The sequence below is a fragment of the Musa acuminata genome, chromosome BXJ1-10 (genome assembly GCF_036884655.1).
Source record: "Musa acuminata AAA Group cultivar baxijiao chromosome BXJ1-10, Cavendish_Baxijiao_AAA, whole genome shotgun sequence".
Classification (NCBI taxonomy): Eukaryota; Viridiplantae; Streptophyta; class Magnoliopsida; order Zingiberales; family Musaceae; genus Musa; species Musa acuminata.
In genome coordinates, this window is record NC_088336.1 from 29,316,979 (window position 1) to 29,343,241 (window position 26,263).

The 26,263-nt window shown below is 39.3% G+C and overlaps 5 protein-coding genes across 8 annotated transcripts; 4 read left to right on the forward strand and 1 right to left on the reverse strand.

The window, feature by feature from the left end:
• Positions 1–1,148: 1,148 nt before the first annotated feature.
• Positions 1,149–3,033, forward strand: LOC135584721 (NAC domain-containing protein 76-like). 2 transcript variants are annotated; one of them, XM_065085565.1, is made up of 4 exons: positions 1,149–1,426; positions 1,521–1,700; positions 1,814–2,085; positions 2,295–3,033. In XM_065085565.1, exons 2-4 carry the CDS (start codon positions 1,532–1,534, stop codon positions 2,673–2,675), a joined length of 822 nt encoding a protein of 273 aa, XP_064941637.1. In that variant the 5' UTR covers positions 1,149–1,426; positions 1,521–1,531; the 3' UTR covers positions 2,676–3,033. The 2 variants fall into 2 exon arrangements, with proteins under 2 accessions (XP_064941637.1, XP_064941635.1); XM_065085563.1 differs by having other exon boundaries at positions 1,150–1,700.
• Positions 3,034–3,863: 830 nt separating this feature from the next.
• Positions 3,864–4,904, forward strand: LOC103969848 (protein VERNALIZATION 3). The gene is made up of 4 exons (XM_009383489.3): positions 3,864–4,125; positions 4,208–4,269; positions 4,347–4,387; positions 4,485–4,904. The coding sequence occupies exons 1-4, from the start codon at positions 3,928–3,930 to the stop codon at positions 4,715–4,717; spliced, it is 534 nt and encodes a 177-aa protein (XP_009381764.2). The 5' UTR covers positions 3,864–3,927; the 3' UTR covers positions 4,718–4,904.
• Positions 4,905–6,449: 1,545 nt separating this feature from the next.
• On the forward strand, positions 6,450–7,826 carry LOC103968890 (protein VERNALIZATION 3). The gene is made up of 5 exons (XM_065087714.1): positions 6,450–6,506; positions 6,597–6,988; positions 7,111–7,172; positions 7,316–7,356; positions 7,461–7,826. The coding sequence occupies exons 2-5, from the start codon at positions 6,797–6,799 to the stop codon at positions 7,688–7,690; spliced, it is 525 nt and encodes a 174-aa protein (XP_064943786.1). The 5' UTR covers positions 6,450–6,506; positions 6,597–6,796; the 3' UTR covers positions 7,691–7,826.
• A 302-nt stretch (positions 7,827–8,128) lies between these two features.
• On the reverse strand, positions 8,129–12,107 carry LOC135596041 (uncharacterized). Of its 2 annotated transcripts, none has more exons than XM_065087711.1 (2): positions 11,215–12,106; positions 8,129–8,304 (listed from the first exon to the last, which is right to left on the reverse strand). In XM_065087711.1, the coding sequence occupies exon 1, from the start codon at positions 11,999–12,001 to the stop codon at positions 11,222–11,224; it is 780 nt and encodes a 259-aa protein (XP_064943783.1). In that variant the 5' UTR covers positions 12,002–12,106; the 3' UTR covers positions 8,129–8,304; positions 11,215–11,221. The 2 variants fall into 2 exon arrangements, with proteins under 2 accessions (XP_064943783.1, XP_064943784.1); XM_065087712.1 differs by lacking the exon at positions 8,129–8,304 and adding an exon at positions 9,946–10,359 and having other exon boundaries at positions 11,215–12,107.
• An 880-nt stretch (positions 12,108–12,987) lies between these two features.
• On the forward strand, positions 12,988–26,093 carry LOC103968893 (histone-lysine N-methyltransferase ATX4). 2 transcript variants are annotated; one of them, XM_065087715.1, is made up of 24 exons: positions 12,988–14,257; positions 14,368–14,423; positions 14,532–14,742; positions 16,452–16,565; positions 16,691–16,759; positions 16,845–16,910; positions 17,030–17,121; positions 17,210–17,302; positions 18,244–18,379; positions 18,629–18,716; positions 18,828–18,927; positions 19,086–19,210; positions 19,493–19,641; positions 19,773–19,877; positions 20,445–20,509; positions 20,763–20,964; positions 21,234–21,320; positions 21,426–21,482; positions 21,562–21,651; positions 22,486–22,572; positions 23,818–23,892; positions 23,995–24,095; positions 24,847–24,937; positions 25,584–26,093. In XM_065087715.1, exons 1-23 carry the CDS (start codon positions 13,307–13,309, stop codon positions 24,935–24,937), a joined length of 3,210 nt encoding a protein of 1,069 aa, XP_064943787.1. In that variant the 5' UTR covers positions 12,988–13,306; the 3' UTR covers positions 25,584–26,093. The 2 variants fall into 2 exon arrangements, with proteins under 2 accessions (XP_064943787.1, XP_064943788.1); XM_065087716.1 differs by having other exon boundaries at positions 25,588–26,093.
• Positions 26,094–26,263: the final 170 nt, after the last annotated feature.

The window sequence follows — 26,263 nt, forward strand, 5'->3', positions numbered from 1 at the left end:
ACTCCTTAGCATATGTCTATTCTATCTTATATATATATATATATATATATATATATATATATATATATATATATATATATATATATATATATATATATATATCCTCTAATGTAAATAGCAAAATTAATTCGAGTTAGATTAAGGTGGAACCCAATACTTGTGCACAACACAACGTGAGAGGAAATAATGGGATGTTTGACGTAATATTTGGCTTCTTCCTCTCAGCCCATCTTGTCTTCAACCACGAGCTCTTCTTTTGCTATCAGGCAGACAGCAAGACGGTGCGTGCACACAGAACAACGCGTTTCATGTTAGGAGATCGAGGAAATTAGAAAGACGCCGACACCCTCTTCAGGGATGCCGAGGGACAGAGCACGGAAATGTAGGCGAAGAACAAGGAAGGTTGGACTTCCACATCCCTCGTTCCTCCTCCTCACTTCACCTACCCTTCTCTCCCTCTCTGTTTCCAAGGTCTGAAAACTAAGACAGTTCCGATCATGGACCGATCAATTCCGCCCGTAAGAGTCTGTCTTCCCAGTCCAGAAACAGGAACGAGGGATCACAGCTGGACACACCAAACCAGATGAATCAAGTATCGTCCTCCTATGCTTTTGACCGGATGGTGTGAAGTAATGGCGTATGAAGTGCTAAAGTCAGCAACGGATGTACGCCCACAGCCTCCCTTTTACGTTCGGCAGATACTGCACCGGAGTCAATCTCGAACCGAGTGGTGCGGCGGAGTGCCGCTGCCGGACCTTGTTGCACGTGCAACTCCTTCCTCGCCCTGCGGAATTCGAGGGTTCTGCTGGCTCCCTTGATTTCTTGGATTCACGTCCAACGCAACTCCAGGCAGCCTCCTCGATTAATCTCGCGTAAAACAATGTGACCTTAACTTGCAGATTTTGCTTCCAAGGCGTTTCCTAAGACAAGCTTGAATACTTCACATGATGAAATAACCATAATTAAAGAAAAGGGGTCAAAGTTGCATGAGAGAAAGAGAGAGAGAGAGAGAGATGATGCGTGGGTATGGGATAGGAGTTGGGAGAATAGGAATGGAATGTGGCATGAGAGCCACATATTCTCTTATTGTCTCTATCTCTGTCACATGAAAAGGCCATTGCTTCTGCGATCTCTTCCCCTTGACTGGTCTGGACGTCTCCACACTCCTCGTGAGGCCATCTTTTGACAGGTCCCCTATTCAACAGCCATCTCCCTTTTCTCTCATTACACTCCAAGAACTGTCCATTAACTCGATCATCTTTGACTGTCGCATTAGACACCGTACATTGTTTCCACCTGCATACGCTTTGACTGTTGGCTGGTCAAAGTACTATTTAGCAGATCAAACCCTCTCGCTCTTGGCTTTCGTTCTTGTCCTTTGCCGCTATTCCGCCGAGAGATCAACGAACCCTCGTTCTTGCTCGAGGTGAGTTCTTATGATGGAGATGTTCTTCCTCTTTTGTGCGCTTCCGTGTGAGCATAAGCCTTCTCTTCGTCTTCGTGTATTTCTCGGATATCAGAACGATCGAGTATGATTACCAGCAACCGGCAGCTGATGGTGCCTCCTGGCTTCCGGTTTCACCCGACCGATGAGGAGCTCCTCTACTATTACCTGAGGAAGAAGCTAGCCTACGAAGCCATCGATCTCGACATCATAGGGGACGTCGACCTCAACAAACTCGAACCATGGGACCTCAAAGGTCACTCCTTTTCCTTAAGCTTTGTCTACCAAATCACGGAGGCTACCTTTCTTTTCAGAGCATGCATGACATACGAAGAACATGAAACTACTGTGGAGTTTGATGCCATGCAGACAAGTGTAGAATCGAATCGGGGCCTCAAAATGAGTGGTACTTCTTCTGCCGTAAGGATAAGAAATACCCAACCGGTACACGAACCAACCGAGCGACGGCTGCCGGCTTCTGGAAGGCTACTGGGAGGGACAAGGCCATACATCTTGGCAACTCAAAGAGGATTGGCATGAGGAAAACCCTAGTATTCTACACCGGACGAGCTCCTCATGGCCGGAAGACAGATTGGATCATGCATGAGTATCGCCTCGACCGAGAGACCTCAGAGGTTCAGGTGCAGAAGCATTCGTCTTTTACACCTTAAATATTAGTCTGATCATGAGATTTAGGGTCCAAACCCTCTCATCCGTGACATGCTCAATGCTCATTTGACATCCTCTACTTTGTTATTCTCTTTAAACTCTGCATCAATCGACGAACAGAAATTCCTATATTCAGCTGGTAAATTATGAACTCAGAGGATTCTGGTTTTGTATCGTGCAGGAAGATGCATGGGTTGTCTGCAAGGTTTTCCAGAAAAAGAGCCATCCGACGCACATCCTACCTGAAACAGTGGTCGAGGAAGACCAATTCGATTCCAGTGCAAGAAGCTCCCGTACGATGGAGAGGAAGCAAACCTTTCATCCACCATCCGAGTTCTCCTTCAATGTCTCGATGCATCTTCCCCAGCTACTAAGCTCTGAACCTTTTGTCTCTCCCCCAGTGCCTCCTGTTTCCATGAGATCGACGTTGGGCGGAGGAGTAACTCTTCCACAGGAGAGGTTGAATTGGGATTGGTCCATCTTGGACAAGCTCCTCGCTTCCCACCAAAACCTGGATCAGATCTTACAAAGCAAGAGCAATCCCCCAACCCAGTTCCGGTGAAGTATTTTTCCAAGGTTAATGACGCTCCTTCGATCGAGTAGGATTGCCATTAAGCCTACCATGTCCGGGATTCGAATGTACATAGATCGGGTGTTGTTTAGTCTACGATCATTTCATGGGTTTGCTTGGTCTCACCTGCATATCCGCTGCTGGAAATGGACATGTACTGTTTGTTTATTGTATTTCTCCGCAGTCCATGCTCAGTACAGAGCAGCGAGCCCTGTCCAGGCTTCGAGAGAGTGCACGAGACAGCCCAATTCTTGCTCGACCGAGCCAATTCGCGGAGCGTGTTGTGCTCGTTCTCTCCAAGTCGATAGTTTGGTTGCAGGTCGTGAGGTGGTGGTGGTGGTGGTGTGAATCTATTCAGTACGGATAACTCATTTTCTTGTCTTCTCTGCAAGTTTCCTCGCAGCCTCGTCAACCATTTTGAGCTCCGTCATCTCCATCATTAATGGCTGTACTCATCTAAAAGTTAAAGCACTAATTGACGACCTATACATAAACCGAAAAACCAGACAAACATCGGTTTCGCATATGTAATGCAGGGGGTATGAATACGTCCGAGTGCAGAGCGACAGGAAGATGTGTCTCGCAATTCGACATGTTGAATCGGAAACGCGTGCTCGAAAGAGTAGTACCAGATATTACTAGCGCATGATTCGTTTGTGATAACTCCGGGAACTCCATATTCCTAACCGGGCAAGTGCATATATGCTTTGCCACCTTCTTGTGGTTTCACGACAACACCACCTTCTTCGTTCTTTCCGACCACAATGTGCCTCCTTTGACACCACTAACGCAAAAGGATTTTTCGCCTTCTCACTCGGCGTTCTTATCCTCTCCACCTTTTTCCATCGTAACAGGCAAGCAGATTCTTCAAAGCCAGGGAATGCATGTCGTCCAACTTCCCTCGACAGAAGGATCGGTTCGTGTTCGTCGCCATCTCTAATCCTACGGGCAAATGAGATGAGAAATCGTCGAACAGAATATGATCTCGAGTCGCATTGGTGCTTCCATCCGATTCTACCGGACAGGACAATTCAAGAGACCGGAGAAGATACCGATAATTACGCAGCCACACAGTTACTACAACATGACCACAAACGTCTGTCGATGGATATAGATTCTACCACGTCGAACACGCAAGCCGCCCAAGGCGGAAAGACTATATATAGGGGTGGTAAGTGGAGTACATCCCCATGACACCAGAAAACCTCGGCTCTCTATCCTACTTGAGTTCTTCTGCGTGCTAATGAGCAGGGAAAGGGATCCTTTGGTGGTGGGCAGGGTGATCGGTGATGTTATCGACCCCTTCGTCAGAACCACCACACTTGGTGTTAGCTACGGATCTAGGGAGGTCACCAATGGCCGCGAGTTCAAGCCCTCCCAGGTGGTCAACCAACCCAGGGTTGAGGTCGGAGGACATGACCTCAGAAGCCTTTACACCCTCGTAAGACCGTCGGTACATGCGACCAAAGTCAAAAGCCTCGTGCTCCTTGTTTCTAGGGTTTCTCACGGTCTACGCAATGCAGGTGATGGTTGACCCAGATGCTCCGAGTCCGAGTGAACCAAACCTTAGGGAATACCTCCAATGGTAATAATTAACCTACTTGTCTTCTTCGTCGAGCAGCTCCATGTATGCGACGCTTGTAGTGATCATGATTCGTGCAGGTTAGTGACGGATATTCCTGGTACTACAGGGGCAACCTTCGGTGAGATGCGCATCGAACAGAGGACTGTTCTCAAATCTCGCAGTCATAATGTTTGATCGTAAGTGTATATAGATATTTCCCTGGTTCCGTTGTGCAGGACAGGAGGTGATCAGCTACGAAAGTCCAAGGCCAACTCTGGGGATCCATCGCTTCGTGTTCGTCCTCTTCCTGCAGTTGGGTCGGCAGACGGTGTACACCCCGGGCTGGCGGCAAAACTTCAACACCAGGGACTTCGCCGAGCTCTACAACCTCGGCTCGCCTGTGGCTGCCGTCTACTTCAACTGTCAGAGAGAGGCCGGCTCAGGTGGGAGGAGGATGTATCCCATGTAGCTGCTACTCGCCACTTGAACACTACTCTATCACTCTATCCATCTTGATTTAGCTGGGAACAACAGACATGCATATGTATCTGACTACATGCCCACATCATAGCTGATGATAGGTGGTGACATCCCATAAATGGAGACGCACCTTTATACAATAATAACAAAATGGTAAGTTGTGGTTATTTAAAGTAAACTATATGCATTTTATCATAGCTGTAAAAAATTATATATTTAGTCATATTTAAAGTGTTTATATTTTTTATTTATAACTTATATTAAGGATTTTAGATATTCTTTTATCTCTCATCTACTCATAATACTAATATTCCGAGGTCTTCTTAACACATCCATATTATCATAAATAATTTTTTTTTATCTTATCTTCTATGGAAATGATATCTAATTGTTTATAAATAAAAAAATTTAGTGTATATAAAGATATATTAAAATTGTTAAAAATTTGGATAGGGTTTACGAATCCAAGATTGATGTTTAAATTTATGAAAAAAAAATGATATTGCATGAAGAAAATGAGGAGGATCAAGACAGCATGCATATATACATTCATCACTATATTGGGTTAGCTTATTATTTTTGAGATGGATAATTCGTATGTACATATTATTTTTACCAACCAAAAGAATCAAGACAGATAGGAGTCTAATGGTGACACGATAATAAATGCACGGATAAAAAAAAGAAAAATAAAGGAAACGTGGAAGAACAATCTGATTTGATACCTCTACTTGAACAGCTATTATTCCATGGCTTCTTTAGACCGATCAAATCATGGCCGCTACAGATACCCACATTATGGGGCGTCAAGAAAGGATTAGATAAAAGCAGATCCCTTTGTAGAACAACAGCATGGAATTTGATATCCTCGTCAAGATGGTGTTTTATATACGAGAGCAAAACGCACCCAGCAATCGTAATCGGATGCCACCCTTGGTCTGATTAAATATAGACAGCAGACAGAGCGAATCCCCTCGTTCAACCCTCATCTGAGAAAACAGTAGCAGATTTATCATACATTATCTGGATTAGTATGAATTAATTGGTAGCGTTTTGGACACTCAATTGAAAGGAGGAATTAAAACCATTTTTTTTGTGCGTGCACATTATCTATAAGACCGTAAGCCCTATGCGTCATGAGAGAGATTTCTATGTTATACATGCTATACTTTATGCATGATTCTGATCTGTCGTAAACTGAATCATGGATTCAATTAAGTCTCTTGCCCATCAAGCATGGACGACAAAAGATAAAACGAAAGGAGAATTTGTGCATGCGTAAGTAAACAAGGAAGGAGATAAATGAATATAGAAATGATGAGTTTTTGTAGTAACCATAGATATAAATGAAATATCCATCGAAAGAATATGAAACTAAATAAATCAGAATTAGAACATGTACCGTGTGAGCTGTTGGAACAGTGGTATCGGTCGAAAGTGTTCGAGCCAATGAATGAAGCACATATATGGTTCTTGACGTTCTCATGGTTGGTCTGGCCTTGTCCCGACAGTAAATTTTGTGCTGGCCAATGACAACTACACGGCTTACAAGTCTGTTTATTTTCATCGGCCAAGGTGGGCCTTTGATCCTTCAAATGAATCTCCACTTGGCCAATGAGAACTCGACAGCCACTGAGATAATGACAGTACTATTGGTTGAAGATTCCCATGGTTCCCTTCTTTTCATCTATCTGCGCACATCAACCATAAGGTCACTGGAGACAAGAAATGATGAAGACGTCCATGGCGCAGTGCCTACAGGAGGTCTAAAGCTCATGGTATCACAAACCAATAGTCTCTCTCTCTCTCTCTCTCTCTCTCTCTCTCTCTCTCTCTCTCACAGGTTTGTCACCTCTTGATCACTCCAGGATGCTCCTTTGTGAGTGTACAAAGATTGAATGAGTCTTATGAAATATTCCTGTAAAAGAGCTGCTATATATTGGCTTCTTGGAACTTTTGAGCTCAGAATTTACCCCTCTTCTCCTTCTCATCCTTCCTTCCCTCTCTCTCTCTGACCATTTGCACCTCGAGAGAGAGAGAGAGAGAGAGAGAGAGAGAGAGAGAGGTCATGCAAAGAGATTCTTTGACTGTTGGTAGAGTGATTGGGGATGTTCTGGATCCCTTCACGAGAAGCGTACCTCTCAGGGTGACATACAACTCCAGGGAGGTCACCAATGGATGCGAGTTTAAGCCATCAGCTGTGGTTGAGCAGCCCAGAGTAGAGGTCGGAGGAACTGACCTCAGGATCTTCTACACGCTTGTAAGTTACCTCTCTCATCTAAAAGATGCAAACCATGTACCCAGCGAAGTCGCTAGTTGTTTCATTGCTATCTGCTCATCTTTGGACTAGAGATCTTTACGGTTTACACATGTATTCTTCAGATCATGGTAGACCCAGATGCTCCTAGTCCAAGCGAGCCAACCCTTAGAGAATATTTGCACTGGTAAGCACATCTTCCATGCCCTGCCGCTGCTGCTCTATTTCTGTATCTTTTCTCCATCTATCTATCTATTTCTCTCTCCAGTATATCTGCTTAAGCTAACTTGCCTTCCATCACTATCGTTATGTGGGTCGCTGCTACTGTAGGTTGGTCACAGATATCCCTGCAACGACCGAAGCAAGCTTTGGTAAGATGTGGTCAACCAGAAGAGACCAATCTAATCACTAGAAGAAATGTAGTAATTAATGAGATGGATGCATCAAGGGAAGGATATTTTTTTATGGGGTGCAGGGCAGGAGATCGTGTGCTATGAGAGGCCACGGCCGCAGCTAGGGATTCACCGATACGTGGTGGTGCTGTTCCAGCAGCTGGGGCGGGAGACGGTGTACGCCCCTGGGTGGCGCCAAAACTTCAACACCAGGGACTTCGCCGAGCTCTACAATTTGGGTTCCCCCGTCGCCGCTCTCTACTTCAACTGCCAAAGAGAGTCCGGTTCTGGTGGCAGGAGGATGCTATGGTGAGGCCTGCAACTCTCACACTTCTTCTTCTCCCTTCCCTCTCTAGCAACAGGAAAAGCAAAAAGCAGAAAACAAATGTTGTACCATATATGATTCTTGCATTCCCACCTCATCCATGGCCGATGATGATGTTTGTTCTCTTGCATTGTGCAATTCCTAGTTGTGTCCATCTTGATTTCTAGCAAAGATAAACAAAGCATCATCAAGGATCATTGAACCACAAGGCTTTTGATAACAACAGTAGGAGAACAAGCCAACCACTGCTAGCATTTGCAAATGCTTTTCTTGGAGGTCCAGAATGATGGAACTCTCACGGCAGCTGACATACTGACTGCCGTTCAAAAGCACTTTCAAAAATCAATCAACCCCAACAGTCAGTATACCATATCCAAACTTCTTTCGAAAGAACCACTGAAGCTTCTACTTATAAATTCCCTCAAATTAAGAAAAAGAAGTTTTAAAATATGTATAAGAATCTTAAGTTTAGATGACGAGAAAAACTAATACATTCGATTATATGTAATCAATAGTACTTGCAGCATGCTTCCAGATCCATCTTCTAATAGGCTACAATGACACCATGCAATCTATTGATTGTAGCCACATCAACCCCCAGCCTAAACAAAGACCAAAAGTAGAAGTTCAGAATATCCACTAGATGTAGCTTTGAAACAATGCAAATGGCAATAATAGTGGCACATTCTTGCTTCTTTCCAGTTGAAAACATCGACCTCAAAAGAATTAATTACACTAACATTCTTGCGTACATAACAAGTCAATGTAACAAGGCGCAGAATTAATTATCTCTAGTTCAGAAAAAAAAAAAAAGTACCATGTCCTGCTACTACTGGGATATACAATTATACAAACAAAGCTGCACAAAAAGGGAAAATGACAAAGCAAAACAGCAAGGTCACTACTCTCTCCATTTAAACAAATAAAAATAAATTAAGCAGTTAATTGTATCAGGGTTAATAAGGATGTCTTTCTCTACAATGACATTTGATCATGGAGCTTAGCGCTTAAATGATATGAACCAGAAGTTATGTCAACCACCTCGGACTCATTATGTTGACTTTCAGCCAAGTGTTTTTCTAACCAAGTGCCTAAAATTCACTCACCAATGATAAACAAAAAACACAGTTGCTTCTATGAGACTATATTACAATACTATTGTGCTTCAGATAACTAACATGCAAGCTCCAGATACTTTACTGACAAAGGTCCTGAGTTGCCAGAAGTCTAGTTTATACAAAGCTAACTTCCAACAAACAGTTCCATAAGACAACAGGCCAAACGTACCTATCCTAAGAATCCCATCCAGATCTATATTCCATTCTAGAAACCATAAAAGTTGCCACTTGCCATAGAAACCATGACAGTTGCCAAACATGAGTTAACATTAATGTGAACTTGCAAAAAAGAAAAAAGATTAAAGCCTTTCAAGGGTATACAAAAGGGAAAAAAACCATAAAAGCTACTCATGCATGATTGCCAACAAGCTCCAACGTAATATCATGGGTTACACAGCAGCATGCCATTAGATACTTAACACGTTATACATGCCACAGCATAAGTCCGATGCTGTTAATGTAAATATTTAGGTGCCCTCTTGTGATAACTCATAAATAAATATTCTTAAAAAAAGTCTATATTTTTAGTAGAACACATAACATAAGATATATTCTTTAAAATCAGACTACAAAAAGCAGCCGTAGAACTGAATTAAATTTGATCTAGTTCTAGCCCTAACTAAACTAAGCAAGGATTTAAAAAGTTTCATCTGTAATTAATGTGATTTGATTCCAAATTATACCAAATAAAGTAGGCATAATACTTCAAGCACAAAATTGTTCCCGGTAAAATGGTATCTTCAACTGGTCGACATGTCTTGTGCAGTAACGTGATGATATGATGCTTTGTTAATTCAAAGAGTTTAATTTGTGCAAGGAAAAAAAATGATGAACTTGCATTAAGGATGAATTTGTTTGATTAAATAAAGGGTTCCAAAAAAGTGAAATATAGGTTTGAGTTGATGACTACGAATAAAGGATTTCATGTGTCAATCTCTGGTCAGTAAATAACATGTATAGTGCAAAACTTTAAATTGAAAGCAAAGTACTATGAAGATGTAATGAAAAGCAAGAATGGCCACAAAATCAGGCATCAGATGTTGATGATGTGAGAAAGTGGGACAACACATTATCCAAACATGTCATAAAGGCATCTGTCAAACTAAGACAACAAGTTACGTATAGTGACCGAGAAGACAATGAGTTAATAGATATATTCTAAAACAAGATGATGAATTCTGGTTTGTTTAACAGTTGAAAGTATAGAAAAGCAACAAAAAAAAAACTTGCTGGGCAGGAGTAATGTATCTGACACAATAGGTGGCAGTAAAAAAGTGAGGGACAATTATTCCCCAATAAAAAAAGTTTTGCAGATTGAAATATTGCAGAAGATGATGTGCGATTGTAGTGGAAAACCACTGCCAAGGTAGTTTTTTAGGGCTTAAGACTATTACAAAAATATGTAACTAAAAAATTCTCATGACTCTAGCTCGTTGGACCAACCATCACTCTGTAGAAGAGGATCAGCATATGTTGGCTTCACCAGTGTTTACTCTTTCAGTTAGAACAACCAGAGAACACCGCCTCATCCGGTAAAGCCTGAAACCTCAACATTTAAGATTGAAAATTTCAAGATGATATGAAGAAAGATGGCATCTCCCGATCGCAGGAATTTCAAGGTTACAAAATTTCCCATACAGACCAGGCAGCTGATGTATTTAACAGATACCAAAGCAACAATACTATATTGATGGTCAACAGATGGAATTGAATCCACACTAATATTGGATGTCAACAGATTGGAGCAGCACAGCAGTTCCACCATGTATATGACTTTTGTCATAGACTTGTGTTGATGGGAACAGAAATTTGTTTGTGTAAACCGATGTTTCCTATTTTATAATGTGCTCATGAGGTTACATAAGAGTTTTCTTTTGTACCTCTCCCAGTTATTCTTATATAAACAAATTACTAACAAAAAAAAAGCTGATAACCTGTGATCCAAATATAAACAAATTACTAGCATGAAACAAGCTGATATGCTCAAAGCATGCCTGTGTAAGCCTCAAACGGCATAAGATTCTGAAGTTATAGCTACTCCAGGCCGATGGAACTTCAGTATGCAACATCTTGTCGTTCAACATTGTGATATTCCATTATTGTTTGTCAAGTGAAAGAACAAATATATATACAGTTTTACATAAGCCAGCTGTCAGTTTACCGTCACTCCTACCTTAGCAGCTAATGCATGTAACTGATCGACCTGGAATATTCAAATGGACCTTTTGGAGTATGATATGGCACTACACTACAAAGTTGAAATTGCTTGTTTGTTCAGTTTCAAGATCACTTTTAACATTAATGTAGGTTGAAACATATAAGTGTGAAGCTAAACAGGCGCAAAATTTGAAATTCAAAAACAGGGAATTATGATCAATGAACTGAAACAGGTACCTCGTCATCAGGTATACAAATCTGACACATATCGAGAAGAAAACGAGCATCCAGCATCAAACTCATCATCAGCATCAGACGCACCGACATCAATGCTCAAGCCCTGCAACAATGACCTAATGATCGGCACCACAGTAGATCGACCATTCGCCGGCCATGTTGCCACCAGCGTCCCCTTTGCCCTCCGCATCTGGCACTCTGCGATAACTGCCGCCCCGAGGCCATCCATCACACTTCCCGACGGCAAGTAATCCACTCCCTGCACCAGCGGCTGCCCACCGCTTCTCTCCTCCACCGTCTCCAGCTTAAAAACTAGGGTTTCGTCCACTGCCAACCGCCCCCTGTAGTTCTGGCTCCCGATCGAACCAAAGATCAAGACCCTCTCCGCCTGGATCGCACCAAGCAACGACTTCGCGACGGCGCGGGCCCTCTCGGCGGCGACCGGGAACTGAACGGCGACGAGGACCGCCGACGCCGGCCGATGGTCGACAGCGTAGATGTAGCAAGAGCGGTCGCGGGGGCAGGGCTCGAGGGAGTTGCCGGCGAGGGAGGTCTCCGGCAGGATTAGAGTTCCGATGAGAATCTTGTGAGGGATCCGATGAAGGATGGCGAGGGAGGGGGCGGAGAGGGCGACGATGAGGAGGGGAGGGCAGATGTGGTCCGGCCCGAGTTTGGGGTCCAGGAGGAGGAGCGGCGGGGGCAGAGGCGGCGGTGGAGCGGCGAAGTTGTCGAGGTCTTCCTGGAAGAACCTCGAGGGCGGCGGCGACTCGGTGACGACGTCCTCCATCTCTTTTCCGGTCGACGCTACTACTCGTTGGGCCTCTTCTTCTTCCGAACCGTCGAGGTATACTCACCGCATTCTGCTTGTTTGCGCGACAAGTCAAGACTCGAAGCGTTCTTTTCTTTATAGAAAAAACATTTATAAAGTGGCATTTATACAGAAATTATCACTAAATAGGAATATCGCAATGCTTATAAATATGACTGCTGAAAAACGTCTGATATTTATTATTATCATTATTTTCTCTTTTTTCCTCCCCTTTTTTTTTCTTTAATTTTTCTATTTTCCTCCTCTTCCTCTTCCTTTCCGCTTTTTATTTTCCTCTGTGTCACGCCTGCCAGCCGAGCTGGTTTCGAGCCCGGTCATATGCTTCAGGTGGGCCTCGTGGGCCAACCCACGGCAGATCTTTTTTTCTTTTCCTTTTTATCTCAATTAAACAGTATAGATTTCTTGTCCTAAAAATACCGACTGGAGTAAGCGAAAAAAAAAGAAACACACTTGTCAATCTGTTACTCAACATTAAATTAGACAATTAATTTTGGGAAAGTGAAATGAGAATAAAACTACTCTAAGAATTAAATGAAACTTAGAAAGATTTTACTTTCTATTACGGTCTACGAACTCGACTACAAGGCCGATGCAAGTACATCACGGTGTGGATCAGCACATCTCTTCCCGAATCAACAGTTATAATAGCTCTCAGGTGGATTTGGTTACCCTATTGCCAAACAAATACAAAGAGTCAACGAACACCAAATAGAAGCCACTTCGCCATCGACTCTTCCCTCCACCATTTGTTCCCCCTTCCCTCCCTCCCTCCCTCCCTCTCACTTTTCGCTTTCCCGCCCGTAACGGGGAACGAAAGGCCCCCGTGGCGGTATAATCCAAAATACCAATTGCCAGTTCCTCGAAGCCCATCCATTATACCGGCACGAATCCAATCGAGACCGTCATCTTTCCGTTGCGGTTAAAAGATATATAGATATGTTGTAGCCTTGGTGGCGTCGTTAAGAGCACCCTCGCCTCGCCTCCTATCTCCGCTTTCGAAGTTTCCTTCTTCCCTTCGGATTCGGTTTGGAGGCCAATAAAGGCTTCGCAAAGTCTCGAATCGAGAGGCAATCGAACAGGGGGAGAGTTCGGGAGCGTCTCGAGTCCATCGTGATATATTTCTTTCCCAATTCTTGGGGTCTTGTTTCTTCTCCGATTATTTTGGGGAACTTGTCATCAATTCTGGGGGATTAGGGTTTCTTTCTTTGATTCGGGTTGGTTGACTGCGGAATTAGGGTTTCGGTTTTTGGGGATCGAAGGGAGATGATCATTAAACGGAGTTTGAGGGGCCAAATGCCGAGCCTGAAGCGCTGCAAGGCAGAGGAGCCGTCCTTTTCCGACGACGGTGGCGGAGAGGCGGCGGAGGAGAGCCGTCGGAAGCGGCAGAGGGATGGGGGCGGGTCGTTTCCGCTCGAGGTGCTGGGGGATCTCTCCGGCGCCGGAATTCCCTACCTTCCCGATGGCTTAAGGCACAGGGTTCTTGGCGCCGCCGCTGCGGCCCCCTCTTGGTGCACCGAGGTGTCTTTTTCCGGTGCCAGCGAAGTGGTGTTGGAGGAACGGCAGAAGGGAAGGGACGGGTCAGTGAAGCTTGCAGTCACGCCAGCTCCGGTTGTGCGGACCTCCAGGGGGCGCTCGCAGGCGCTTCCTTCCCGGTTCAGGAACTCGGTTCTCATTGACCCCTGGAAGAAAGAGAAATCTAAGTCCAAGGCGTCGGATTCTGAATTCTTTTTCGAGGGTAATCTTCGAGAGGATAAAAAGAAGAATCTTAACTATAAAAGTGCTGCAATTAGCGCAGCAGTGACCAATTCATTCACATTGTTAGGGGCGGAGTGCTATCGATCTTGCAGAAATTTCAGCACGACCAACTGTTCTACCTCACGAAGTACTCTTACATCCCTCGATGACAGCATGGTGGAAGCGGAAGACAAGTATCTGCAACAGACTCCCAATATGGAGGAATCAGTGGTTCGTTATTCTATTTCAGCAGTTGCTGAGTCAAATTCGCTAAGGGATACTGTGGAGAGGAGGGAGGACTGTTACTGTCCAGAGGATTTTGTTTTAGGTGATATAGTTTGGGCAAAGTGTGGAAAGAAGAATCCTGCTTGGCCAGCAATGGTGATTGATCCTCTGCAGCAAGCTCCTGAAAATGTTCTAAATTCATGTGTCCCTGGAGCTCTTTGTGTTATGTTTTTTGGATACTCCAGAAATGGAAGGGTAAATGATCTTAGTGTTCTCACCTTCCATATTTTTGTTTCATTGCTAGTGTTTTTCTCTATTTGTTCTGTAACTGGTTCTGAATCATATTAATCACTTTATGCTGGCAGGCATATTCATGGGTGAAGCAGGGGATGATTTTTCCATTCATAGACTATCTAGACAGGTCTAAACTATGGAAAATTAACGAAGAATTTCTTTTCTTGAACGATGTTTCTTTGAGGAAATTTTTGGAATGACTTTCTCTTGATACTTGATATGGCTCTTTCTTCAGATTTCAAGGCCAAACTCAGTTATATAAGAACAAACCTAGCAATTTCCGGATGGCAATTGAGGAGGCATTTTTAGCTGAGCATGGATTCTTTGGAGTTCAGTTGGATTCAGTTAATACTTGTGGTCGTGTTGCTTTTGATCAACCTGTTGCTAAAATATCCAGTGAGGTTACCGATTCAAATCATGACCAAGAATGCCAATCGAAATTTCAGGTAAGACCAAAATCATCGAGGCCGTATGGTTCTATGCAAATATACTTTTGTTAACTATAATAGTACCATAGTTTATTGATGAGTTTTAGAAATCATACTTTGATTGTTTACTGCAGCAATTATTCTTTTTTTCTGTAAAGTTTTTTTTAATTTATTTAAAAACTTTCATGGTTGTGAGCCTTATGATGACATATGTGTGATTTTGTATTAAGCATATTTGTTAAATTGGATATTCCAACTTACGTAAATTTGTTGTTGACTCTATGTAGAGATTACCTTATTGATTTTGATTGATATATGAAAGTAATTGATGATATTATTTTTTTAGTCTAATAAAAGTTGGTTTTCTTTTTCATCATGCTGCCTAGGCTATTCAAAATTCTATGGACTCTTCAAATTAAAGTGTTCCAAAACTTTCTGCTTCTTGACTGACTCAACTGAACCTGAGTGTTTTGTAGTTTGACATAGGTTTGCTAGGGGAGAACCTGAATCTTGGTTTATTTACATCAGCTAGGGAAAATTTTGAACTTTTAGCTTATTATCTTGTCTGCTTAGCTCACAACCAAATGGTTTGGATCTTAATTTGAGTTTGGTTTAGCTAATGAACTTATTTAACCTGCAAGGGTTAAAACTTAAAACTATAGTGACCATGTGGAACATTCTAGGACATTCTGTCATATTTTGCTTCCAAGTTATAGATTCATTGTAAGATGTTTAATCATATATATATATATATATATATATATATGTATATATGTATATATGTATGTATATATGTATGTATGTATGTATATATGTATGTATGTATGTATGTATATATGTATGTATGTATGTATGTATATATGTATGTATGTATGTATATATGTATGTATGTATGTATATATGTATGTATATATGTATATATGTATGTATATATGTATATATGTATGTATATATGTATATATGTATGTATATATGTATGTATGTATGTATATATGTATGTATGTATGTATGTATATATGTATGTATGTATGCATGTATGTATGTATGTATGCATGTATGTATGTATGTATATATGTATATATGTATGTATATATATATATATATTTATGTTGCTGTATATTGGGTGCATTGCCTACCCCAAATAGTTGGGACATTATGGCTTGTTGCTATTGTTGGTATATTTAGTGTATTGCCCATTATGTACCAGTTCAATCATGTATATTGTTGAACCATGAGACTAAAATTTCTTTGAAAGGTTTCAATAGCTAAAACAATGTATATTTGCAAAATTTCTGTATTGCCACCTTGCTTCAGTTCAAGATCCTGTTGTATTGCTGCTATCATATTTGGTTATTTCAATGGTTAATGTTTAGTTTATAAATACAGTTAAGAGGTGATCTTGTTATTAACTATTGAGAACTTCTTATTTTGTGTGAATATTTGATTTGTGGCTTTGATTCAGAAAAATCGAATTAATTTCCCTTTTAAGTTGATTTTTCCAGACACCTTATAAGTTGCTCTTTCAGCTTTTCTAAATTAGCTATATTTGAGTCCCTGTTTTACTGCCTGAAGTGTCAATGCCTAATTTTATTCATCTCTGATGCTCTCTGTAGCATTCTGTTTTATTTTCCTAAAAATAATAAAGTGACAACTGTAACATACATGTGGCGTGTACTGAGTTCTAGCTTGTGTTCTGAGGGCTAAACTTGTTCTGATATGATTTTCAGGCTGTAGACAAATCAGGCCTGCTTTGTGAAAGTTGTGGGTTAAAACTTCCATATGGAAGTGCAAAGAAGATGAAGCACATTTCACAGCAGTTGCTTTGTAAACATTGTGCTAAGGTTTGTATTATTTCTGATGAATGACAACTGCTGTTTGAAATTCACTATGTTTTTTTTATAGTTTATGTGTGGTGTTTTCTTTGAACAATTAGTAGGTTTTTTAGAGTTGCATTGGTTTTCCACAGCTTTTAAAGTCAAAACAATATTGTGGCATATGCAAGAAGATATGGCATCACACGGATGGTGGGAATTGGGTATGAATATCCACCTCATAAATTACAATATTTGATCATTCGCCATAGTTGAATATGTTGTCAATTATCTGAACTTTCAAACTAGGTTTGTTGTGATGGGTGTCAAGTTTGGGTTCATGTTGAATGTGACAAGAATTGTGGCAACTTAAAGGTATGTTTTTCTTTCAAATTTGGTTTCTCAAATATCATTAGATTAATAACAGTATAAGGTGTGTTGCACACTTTTTGTCAAGATTGATTTTAACTTACTGACATTCTTTCATTATCAAGGATCTGGAGAACACTGATTATTTCTGCCCTGATTGCAAGTCTAGGCGTAATTTTGGACCACAAGATACAATTAAGAAACATGCCCCAGTTAGGTAATCTATTAATTTTCTTATATATTCCAAAACATGTGATTTTGCAGACTTGCTTTGCCTGCAGCATAAATTGTAATTTTCTCTGTAGGTATGATGGTGGCATTTCCCAAGACAAGCAGCCTGACAAGATAACTGTGATATGTTGTGATATGGAAGGAATATATTTACCAAACGAACATATGTAAGCATTTTGTCTTTTATGTTGTGGTAGAATGATGTATTATGTGTGACTTAACTAATTGACACATCTTTTATTTCACCTTGCACCTTCCATCTATTTACTAATTTGATACCTGTTTATTAAATTTTTTTGAACTTCTAATGCTTGGTGATTTTGTTTATTTTGAGTTTTAGAAACAATTATTTTCTGATTGTTTTGAGAACTTGAGGTTTTAGTTGGTAAACTGACATGAAATTCATATTTCTTCGTTGTTCATTTGCTATTATATGCTTTGAACTACTAAAGAACCATTTCTAATGGGGGATGTTTGAACATTGGCAAGAGCTTGGATGTTGATGCAGTTCACGAAAGTCAGTCTGGACTCTTGAGTTATCCAGTGGCATGGCCTTGATGCTGAGCTGTTTGTTAGCCTAGTGGAACAGGACTATGAGTTTAAGTAGGATTAACTGATTATGAACTTCTGCTACATATTACATGCTGATCCTTTTACAACATTTTGGCTGCTTTCCACCCAAATATCTGCAATAGTCTGACTCGTTACACATCTCTAGAGGATCATTAACATTAGAACTGAATAGGCTAGATTTAAATTTATTGCTTAAAAGATAAATTTGTTATTCATCCTTGAAGTTGGCAGAGCCCTAACTTGTGCTGAAGAAGTGGATGAATAGGCAAATTAGAATTAGATAAAAGTAGTCATAAGAGATGGTTATGTGCTTCCTTTGGCAAATTGTTGTTGAACTGCAAAAATGGATCTATAAGACAGAGATGACACATGCATGGTAGTAGCTATGGCTTTTCTCTTACTGATTAGTGTATGTGTTAGGTGATAAAGATGAGTTGGATGAATCTTTTGAATATTTTTTTAAAATTGATATGCAATCTATTTTAATTTTACTAGTTTAATTGATCAGTTATTAACAATCCTTTTTATATTACAGGGTTTTATGTCAGTGCAGCTCCTGTAAGGCACGGAAACTAACACTTAATGAGTGGGAGCGACATACGGGTTCTAGAAAGAAATACTGGAAGACTAGTGTTAAAGTCAAGAGTACAAGGCAGCCATTGGGGAAATGGGTCTGTAACTATGTATTATAAACTATATTGTACACGCATATTTAAATTATTATCCTTTTGCTTGCTTAGCTAATCTGGATCCATGATAATAGTAATTGGATATAATATGATAGTAAAATAGTCTGAAAACATGTTTAATGACATTTCAGTATGTCCTCATACAAATATGTAACATCTGATGACACCTGCTTATGTAATTTTAAATTAATTATCGGCTTTGATTTATAACTTTTCCTTTGGTGAATGCAGCTAGAATTATATAATCCATCTTTTGGTGACCAAGCTAAACACTCATCAGCGGGTAATAGAAAAGAAAAGATTCTTAGTTTGTTGCAAGGTACACTATTTTTCTGAATGCTATTTATCATCTGATTTGGCAGCTCTTTTATGTCCCCTTATTGATCTTAGCAGAACTGATGGAAATGTTTTTTTGTTTTTTGTGTGTCAGAACCATATGAACCGGTTCTTGTTAAATGGACAACAGAGCGATGTGCAATTTGCAGATGGATCGAAGATTGGGATTACAATAAAATCATCATATGCAACAGGTCTGGTATCTTTTCTTCCATCTGGTCCGCATCCTAGTGATTTTTTTGGAGTAAAGATCCGAAGGGGCTAAGGAACAAGTTCTGGTTCATTTTTACAAAGAATAATTGTCAACTTTGATACTTGCAGATAGTTTACAGTTAATCCTCGTATTCTACAGATGTCAAATAGCTGTGCACCAGGAATGTTATGGAGCACTTGATGTACAAAATTTTACCTCGTGGGTTTGCAGAGCTTGTGAAACACCCCTGCTTAAAAGGGAATGCTGCCTTTGCCCTGTAGAAGGTAAAATGAATGCGTCCTGGAATAACCACTTGTCTCTTTAGTTATTTTGCATATTATGTTTTTTTAATTCCAGTAGCACTGCAACCTGGGTGACACTAGATATTGGATACATTTGGCATTTTGTCTAACCCGTCAATTTAAACTGTTACAAACCTCATTTAAGATGGTTGTGTTTATTGTTCATTCACCTGATTAACCTTCAATTTAAATGCACATGATGATGCTGCATCCTTATGCTTTTGGTAAACAGGATGTTTGTAACGTCACTAGTTTTTCCCACAGGTGGTGCTCTAAAGCCAACAAATGTTGATGATTCATTATGGGTTCATGTCACGTGTGCTTGGTTTCAGCCAAAGGTATCTTTTGCCAGTGATGAAACAATGGAGCCTGCTACTGGCATATTGGATATACCACCTCTATCTTTTATGAAGGTCATGCTGAACTGTGAATGGTTTTACCTGTTGGTCAATTTATATGTTACAATATAGCAGTTGTACATTTTTGGTAAAAAACATAGTATTTTAACCATTAAATTGCTGATTTGTGTTCAATGTGCCATCAGGTTTGTGTGATATGTAAGCAGATGCATGGTGCCTGCACACAATGCTACACATGTTCCACTTATTATCATGCAATGTGTGCATCAAGAGCTGGATACAGAATGGAGGTAAATGGTTTTATGCTAGGCTTTATGTTGTAAAAGTTGAACAGTGTTTTGAATATTAAATTGAAGGTCATATTATTTGGACTTATACTTTGTCTCCTTGATCTGTGTTCAATCTATGAAACTGTGATGAATCATGTGATCTGGAAAGATAGCCATGCCATGAACACAGAGTAGTTGCTAATTTTTTTTGTTTATTCTTTTATAATCTTGTGCTTGACGAACATGTATTATATGATTTGGAGTGACGTTTGTATTGTTTACCCACTTTGTGAAGGGATAAAAAAAGCTTCAGGAACTACTTACATTTTTTGCTTCAGTTGCCATTGTACAAGTTGCATAAGTATTTGTTGCTTATGAAATGGCTTTGCAAAAACATTTTTGTGTGGCTTTCTGGTAGTGTTTCATCATAAATTTGCATCAGCAACATTGTTCTTCTTTTGGGTTATTTGAAAGACTTATATCATGCTTGGTGGTATAAACAGATATTCTCATTCATCCTTAATGCTCTTTAGTGTACTAAGTTGGGGAAATATTATTATACAACTTAACATCCTTTTCCATTTGCAGTTGCATTGCTTGGAAAAGAATGGGAGACAAATAATAAAAATGGTTTCTTATTGTGCACATCACAGGTAAAAGTTGTTTTTATTAACCTGTAATAGCTTTCTTATAATCCTGTAAATTTTTTCTAGTTGATGTTTTTCCATTCTATTGATTGACATGGTGTTAAGCCACCTATTTGGATGCTTTCTTTTACTTTTAACATTGCAGCACTTGTAATGTTGTGTTTCTTCTGTCATATGTATGGGCTTGCACATTAGCTCTGCCTCCTAGTTGCATGGAATAGGAAATTCAGAAAGATAATTGACCTTGGTTTCTTTGTAGGTCTCCAGATCCTGATACTGTGCTAATTATGCAGACCCCTTCAGGGGTTTTCTCTACCAACAGTTTGCTGCAAAAGATGAAAAAGCAGAGTGGTTCGAGACTAATTAGGACAGATATACCTCAGGAGATAACCATGCCTTCTCTGCCTATTCAATCTTTATCTGCTGCAAGATGTTTAATTTACAACAGAAAAACAACAAAGGTATGGCAGGATCCTCATTTTTTGCTGCAGGGTCATGCCTTTGGTTTTAGATACTTGTTTAATTTGAGAAATGGAGGTAGAATCTATCATCATGATCTCTGATGAGTATGCTAACACAGATATAATAGCATGTTCTCGACTTGCTATCATTTGTGCACTATTTAGTTTCTTCTGCAATGTTGAAAAAAAAGATCAATTTATGGCATATGACTGCAGAATCATCCTTAATCCTACTGTTGTTATTCTTAGACATGTAAAATTTTTTGTAGCATCAAAGAGAAAATGGCATTGCACATCGAATTATGGGGCCTTGTCATCATTCTTGGGATTCCATTGAAAGTTTAAATGCACCTATGGTAATTATCTTTTTTAAAAGCTTATTTTGTTGTTTTTTTTCTTATAAAGCCTCCAGACCATACTCAACAGGTGATTTAGTTTCTTTTGCTCTGCATTTGAAACAGGAAGAGAAGAATCAGAGATCGTTTTCTACATTTAGAGAGCGTCTTCGTTACTTACAGGTTATTTGCTGTCCCGGTAGCCTTTTTGCATATTTCTGCTCTTCTGTAACTCATCAGTTTTACTTGACTCTGTATCCAGTCAACCGAAAAAAGTAGGGTCTGTTTTGGTAAATCCGGAATACATGGATGGGGCCTCTTTGCTCATAAAAACCTTCAAGAAGGAGAAATGGTACTATTCCTTGCTACAATGTACTTATGGAGTGGATTTTATAATACAATAATTGTAAGATTATGACATGCAATTTGTTATACTGCTTGTTTGCATTTTTGACTTATCATTCAGGCTCAATTAATAGTTCAAAATGATGTTAGCTTCAATTCTGAAGCTTTCGTGATCACTGCTGGAATTCAAAATTAGCGGTGGGAAATGGTTGTAATATAGTCTGGAAGGGGGATGTCTCGGGTGACTCGATTGTTTGAATGCTCTAGCTTCATAGTGCTTGCAAACGCCTTTGGGTAAACTTGTAGGTTGATTTTGTGTGGATGATTTCATCAACTTGCGCATTTCACATTCTACCTTGTTATGTATTTGAGTTTTGTTATCGTTAATCAAAACACACCTTTTGAGTTCCTAAAACAAAAGTCAAGTTTGCTGATTCAATTTAGGTAGTTTCCGAGCATAAGTAGTTTATGCAAAGTATGACTAATGTCATAGAAGGCAAAATCGTGTGTTTCTTGTGTAGTTATGTTGTCATGACCACCATGATATTCCTTTGTACAATTTGGCATAACCTTACAGTTCCTCTAGGAGTGATAAAGGTTTTGAAATTTCGTGAAGTACCATTTCATCGTGTTCATAAGTTCTTTTTTTTTTTTGAAGTAGCATTGACTTGTATGAAAAACATTAAGTCGAACTCGAGGGTCAATATCTCTTGGGAGACCATAAGTGGCACTTATATTATATTATCACTTGGTGGTCAATGTGCTATATTATATTATATTATATTGTGTTTGGGCCTTTGGTTTTCAGAGTTTGAACTGACAATCCTGAACTTTTATTCAGGTTATAGAGTACCGTGGGGAGCAGGTCAGACGCAGTGTCGCAGATCTACGAGAAGCACGTTATCAAGTGGAAAAAAAGGATTGCTATGTAATTCCTATTCTTACTTGTTCTCTTTAAATATAGTATAATGTTTCAGATATTCAAGAGAACCAAAGTTATTTGTATAGTTTGCTTATACCTGTAAACTAAGTAAATTTGTTTGCTGTGATTTCTGAAATAAAGAGCAGAAGTTGGTAGTTCCTTTGGAGAAGGGGCATATTTTTGTTCAGGTGACTGAAGATTAAATTTGGATTTCTTGACTAATGGGTACGAGGCAAGCTAAGAATATGGCCGTGTGTATGTCAACATGAATATTGAAATAGGAAAATAGGACTTGACAAGTCTAGGATTCATTATAGGTATCAGTGTGCTATGTTAGGTATTCTCAGGTGATGGCATTAGCATCTTTATAGTTTATTTATCACGAGAAAAGGTCTTTTTTCCTGTCTGTCTAGTATATCACTGAAAGGTGAGTACTTTAATGGATTGCTCTTCTTTCAAGTTATGAGTATATCGTAATGACTAGACAAGCATAATGGATCACTCTTATTTCAAAGCATTTAATCTTTATGTGAGTTCATAACATGCTCCCTGACTTTATATCATTTTTAAGTATCCTTGAAGATAATCTAGTGCTATATATATATTTAACAAAAAGTATCATTTGGAATCAAGGTTTTTAGTTTCACGTATTGGACTCATATCAGCCCTGGTTTTGACTGAAAATGTGTTGGTATTACTGGTACATATCAAGTTCTGGAAATGTTAAAACAAAAAAGTTACCATCTGATACAGGTCCTGTACTGGGTGTAATAGGCAATACAGGTCTTGTACCAGACTTATTGTCTGGTGTTCCTTGGTCCACATGCTGGTGGACTATCGGACCGGTAAATACCTTTACCGAATTATACTAGGCAGTATTCCAAACCTTGTTTGGAATTACAGATATCTGATTGACAAATTTAGTTACATAGTTGAGTGTAGTTTGAAATGGTAGTTTTGCAGTTGAGATGCAGAATTATTTTGTATCCTGTACAACAGTATCCTTAGCAAAGAACCTCGATTTTGTGCTGATGTTTAATACACTTTAATAGTAATCTCATTCTTGTGGTGAATGATTATTTTGTCGTCCAGCAGCATCTTAGGATCAATGAATGTTAACTGGATCCTTTCTTTTCTATCGTCAATTGTCTATTTGTCAGTTACCGTGATGGATCTTTCTTTTCTCATGTTTTTCTTTGTCAACACTGAAGTTGTCTTTAAGTGATTTACTTTGTTAAATTTTGTCTGCAGCTGTTCAAAATAAGTGAAGAAGTAGTGGTTGATGCTACAGATAAAGGAAATATAGCTCGCCTCATAAACCACTCTGTAAGCCATCAACATTCTCTTTTCTATATTAGCCGTCATAGTAGAACAGACCACTGGTTAGTGTTTGCCGCTATTCTGAAATCTTAATGGCTGTTGATGCAGTGCATGCCTAACTGCTATGCAAGGATAATGAATGTTGGTGACGATCAGAGTCGAGTCGTTCTTATAGCTAAGAGGAATGTTTCTGCAGGAGAGGAGTTAACGTACTTCCATTTAACACTTCTATCTTTAATTTTAATTTTGAAAATTTTCTTCTACTGTTTCATCCACTGTAATGTTGGTTTACACTGAATCCTGAAGCAATGGAACTTAATAAAGTTTAATTGTAATTTTTTAAAATGGTTCCATGTCCTTTCAGTTTTGGTTTCTAGAAAAAATGGTTATGGATAAATAACAACACCACTAAAGAGCGGTAATGTCCCAACACAGTTAAACATGAAAAAGCGAATCACATCTTCAGTATATCCGCTTTTTCCTTGTACATATCACTTGGCCGGTAGAAATTGTATGATCATTTACAGAAGACAAGCCTTGGTCTTTTAGTAGGGTTGCTCCTTTTGCAGTTTAAATGATCAGGTTTTGAGTCACAAAATGTATCTTTGCTTGTGAGCGAAAGGCTGCATGCATTTGCTCTCCATATACCTCATTGGTGGGAGATCAAGCCTTGTGCACTGTGATGATCTTTGAGAAAACATGAACCTTTGCAAGTTTTGATTCACACCTTGGGAGACTTGGCATCGTTACCATACATTTGTATTCACTTTGATTGTCATGTCTTTTATTAGCACATATTTGCATTGCCTTTCTCATTGTAAATCTGAATTCTGGATTTGTTATGTTCATCAAATGCTTTACATTGTTAATTCTACAAGAAAGGTTTTGATTCTTATATTTTCAAGCAGATTATTGAACTTGTTCATGGGCAAATTAAGTTGACCACACGTCCTTTTCTAGGTATGATTATTTGTTTGATCCTGATGAAGCTGAGGAATGTAAAGTTCCCTGCCTCTGCAAAGCTCCAAACTGTCGGGGATTTATGAATTAGGTAATTGTATATCATGATTTTGATTATCTTTTCCATGTTAGGAATCCTTGGATTTATATTTTGTTTCCACCTTTTTTCTTGTTCTTTTCAGTTTAATTAGAGCTTATCATTGAAGTATGGGGGTCTTTATCATTGAATCATTGAAGTATTCAGCAATATTAACTTTAAGCATACAGATTATGTACTCTGCTTCTAGACATGTATATTTGTGTAGAAAACAAAAAATGGATAAAATAATGATAAAATGTGTATCAATCGCCATTATTGGCTCCACTATCTATATGTCAAAAGGTATTCAACAGTTATGCTATTGGGAAGTGGGTATAATTTGTCATCCAAACCCTTCATCCGATATTAGTAAATGGCTAACCAACTACTTTTATCGTTAGAAGAAACCTTGTAATCAAGTTCATATGTTTTGGCTATTTGAGATGTATATTTGTCACTTTAATAAAGGTAAATATGGTGTGCTAATATAGCACATTCCTCATTCTGACAAATATAGGTACATAACCTTTGATTATGATAGGCTTTCACTATCTCACCAGCTATGAATCGACACCTCTAGTGTTATTAGATATTTTACTATGATAGATTCTTGTCTGAGAACTAATCGATCACTCTTTTTATGGGTTTCTGTTGAAAGAAAGGCAATAGTTTGATCTCTCAGCCTTCATGAGAAGAAGAAACATGCATGTTGAACAAGCGTTTAGGATCATCAACTTTTCTTCACCAGAGCTGGCATGAGATAATAATAGTTGGTTCAACAAGCGTGGCAGTGCAAATCTTGGAACACAGAAGAGGAAGCAACAGACGACGACAGAATGCGATGATGCCTAGAAATTGAAGCTTTAGGATCAACGTCTTGCTCATGATTGATGGTGTTGGAACCATGCAAAACATATTCAAGGACGGCCAACAAAGTTAAAAAGAGTTGGCACCACGACAATACAACAGGAGCTCCCAAGCAACTGTAATAAGAAAGAGTTGTTCTGAGAGCAAGATCTTTTTCTGTCAATTTTTTTTTTCCTTGCACAAAGCAAGATCTCTCTTTTGTTGTTTTTTTTAATTATATGTGTCGACTCTCATGTAATCCGAAGCAAACTATAGTGTATATTTCGTTTTCTAAGGGATTTACTTTGGCATAGTGCTCTCAGCTTGGCATCTCTGTTGAAAACCGGAAGGAGGTGATTCCTAAAAGCTTCCTTTAACAAAAATATATATATGATTGTGATTTGTGATTATTAATGATAATAATAAACAGTGTTAATTGGTTTATTCCAAAATTTCAGATGTGGGTTCTTTATTTTTGGATTCATAAGATTA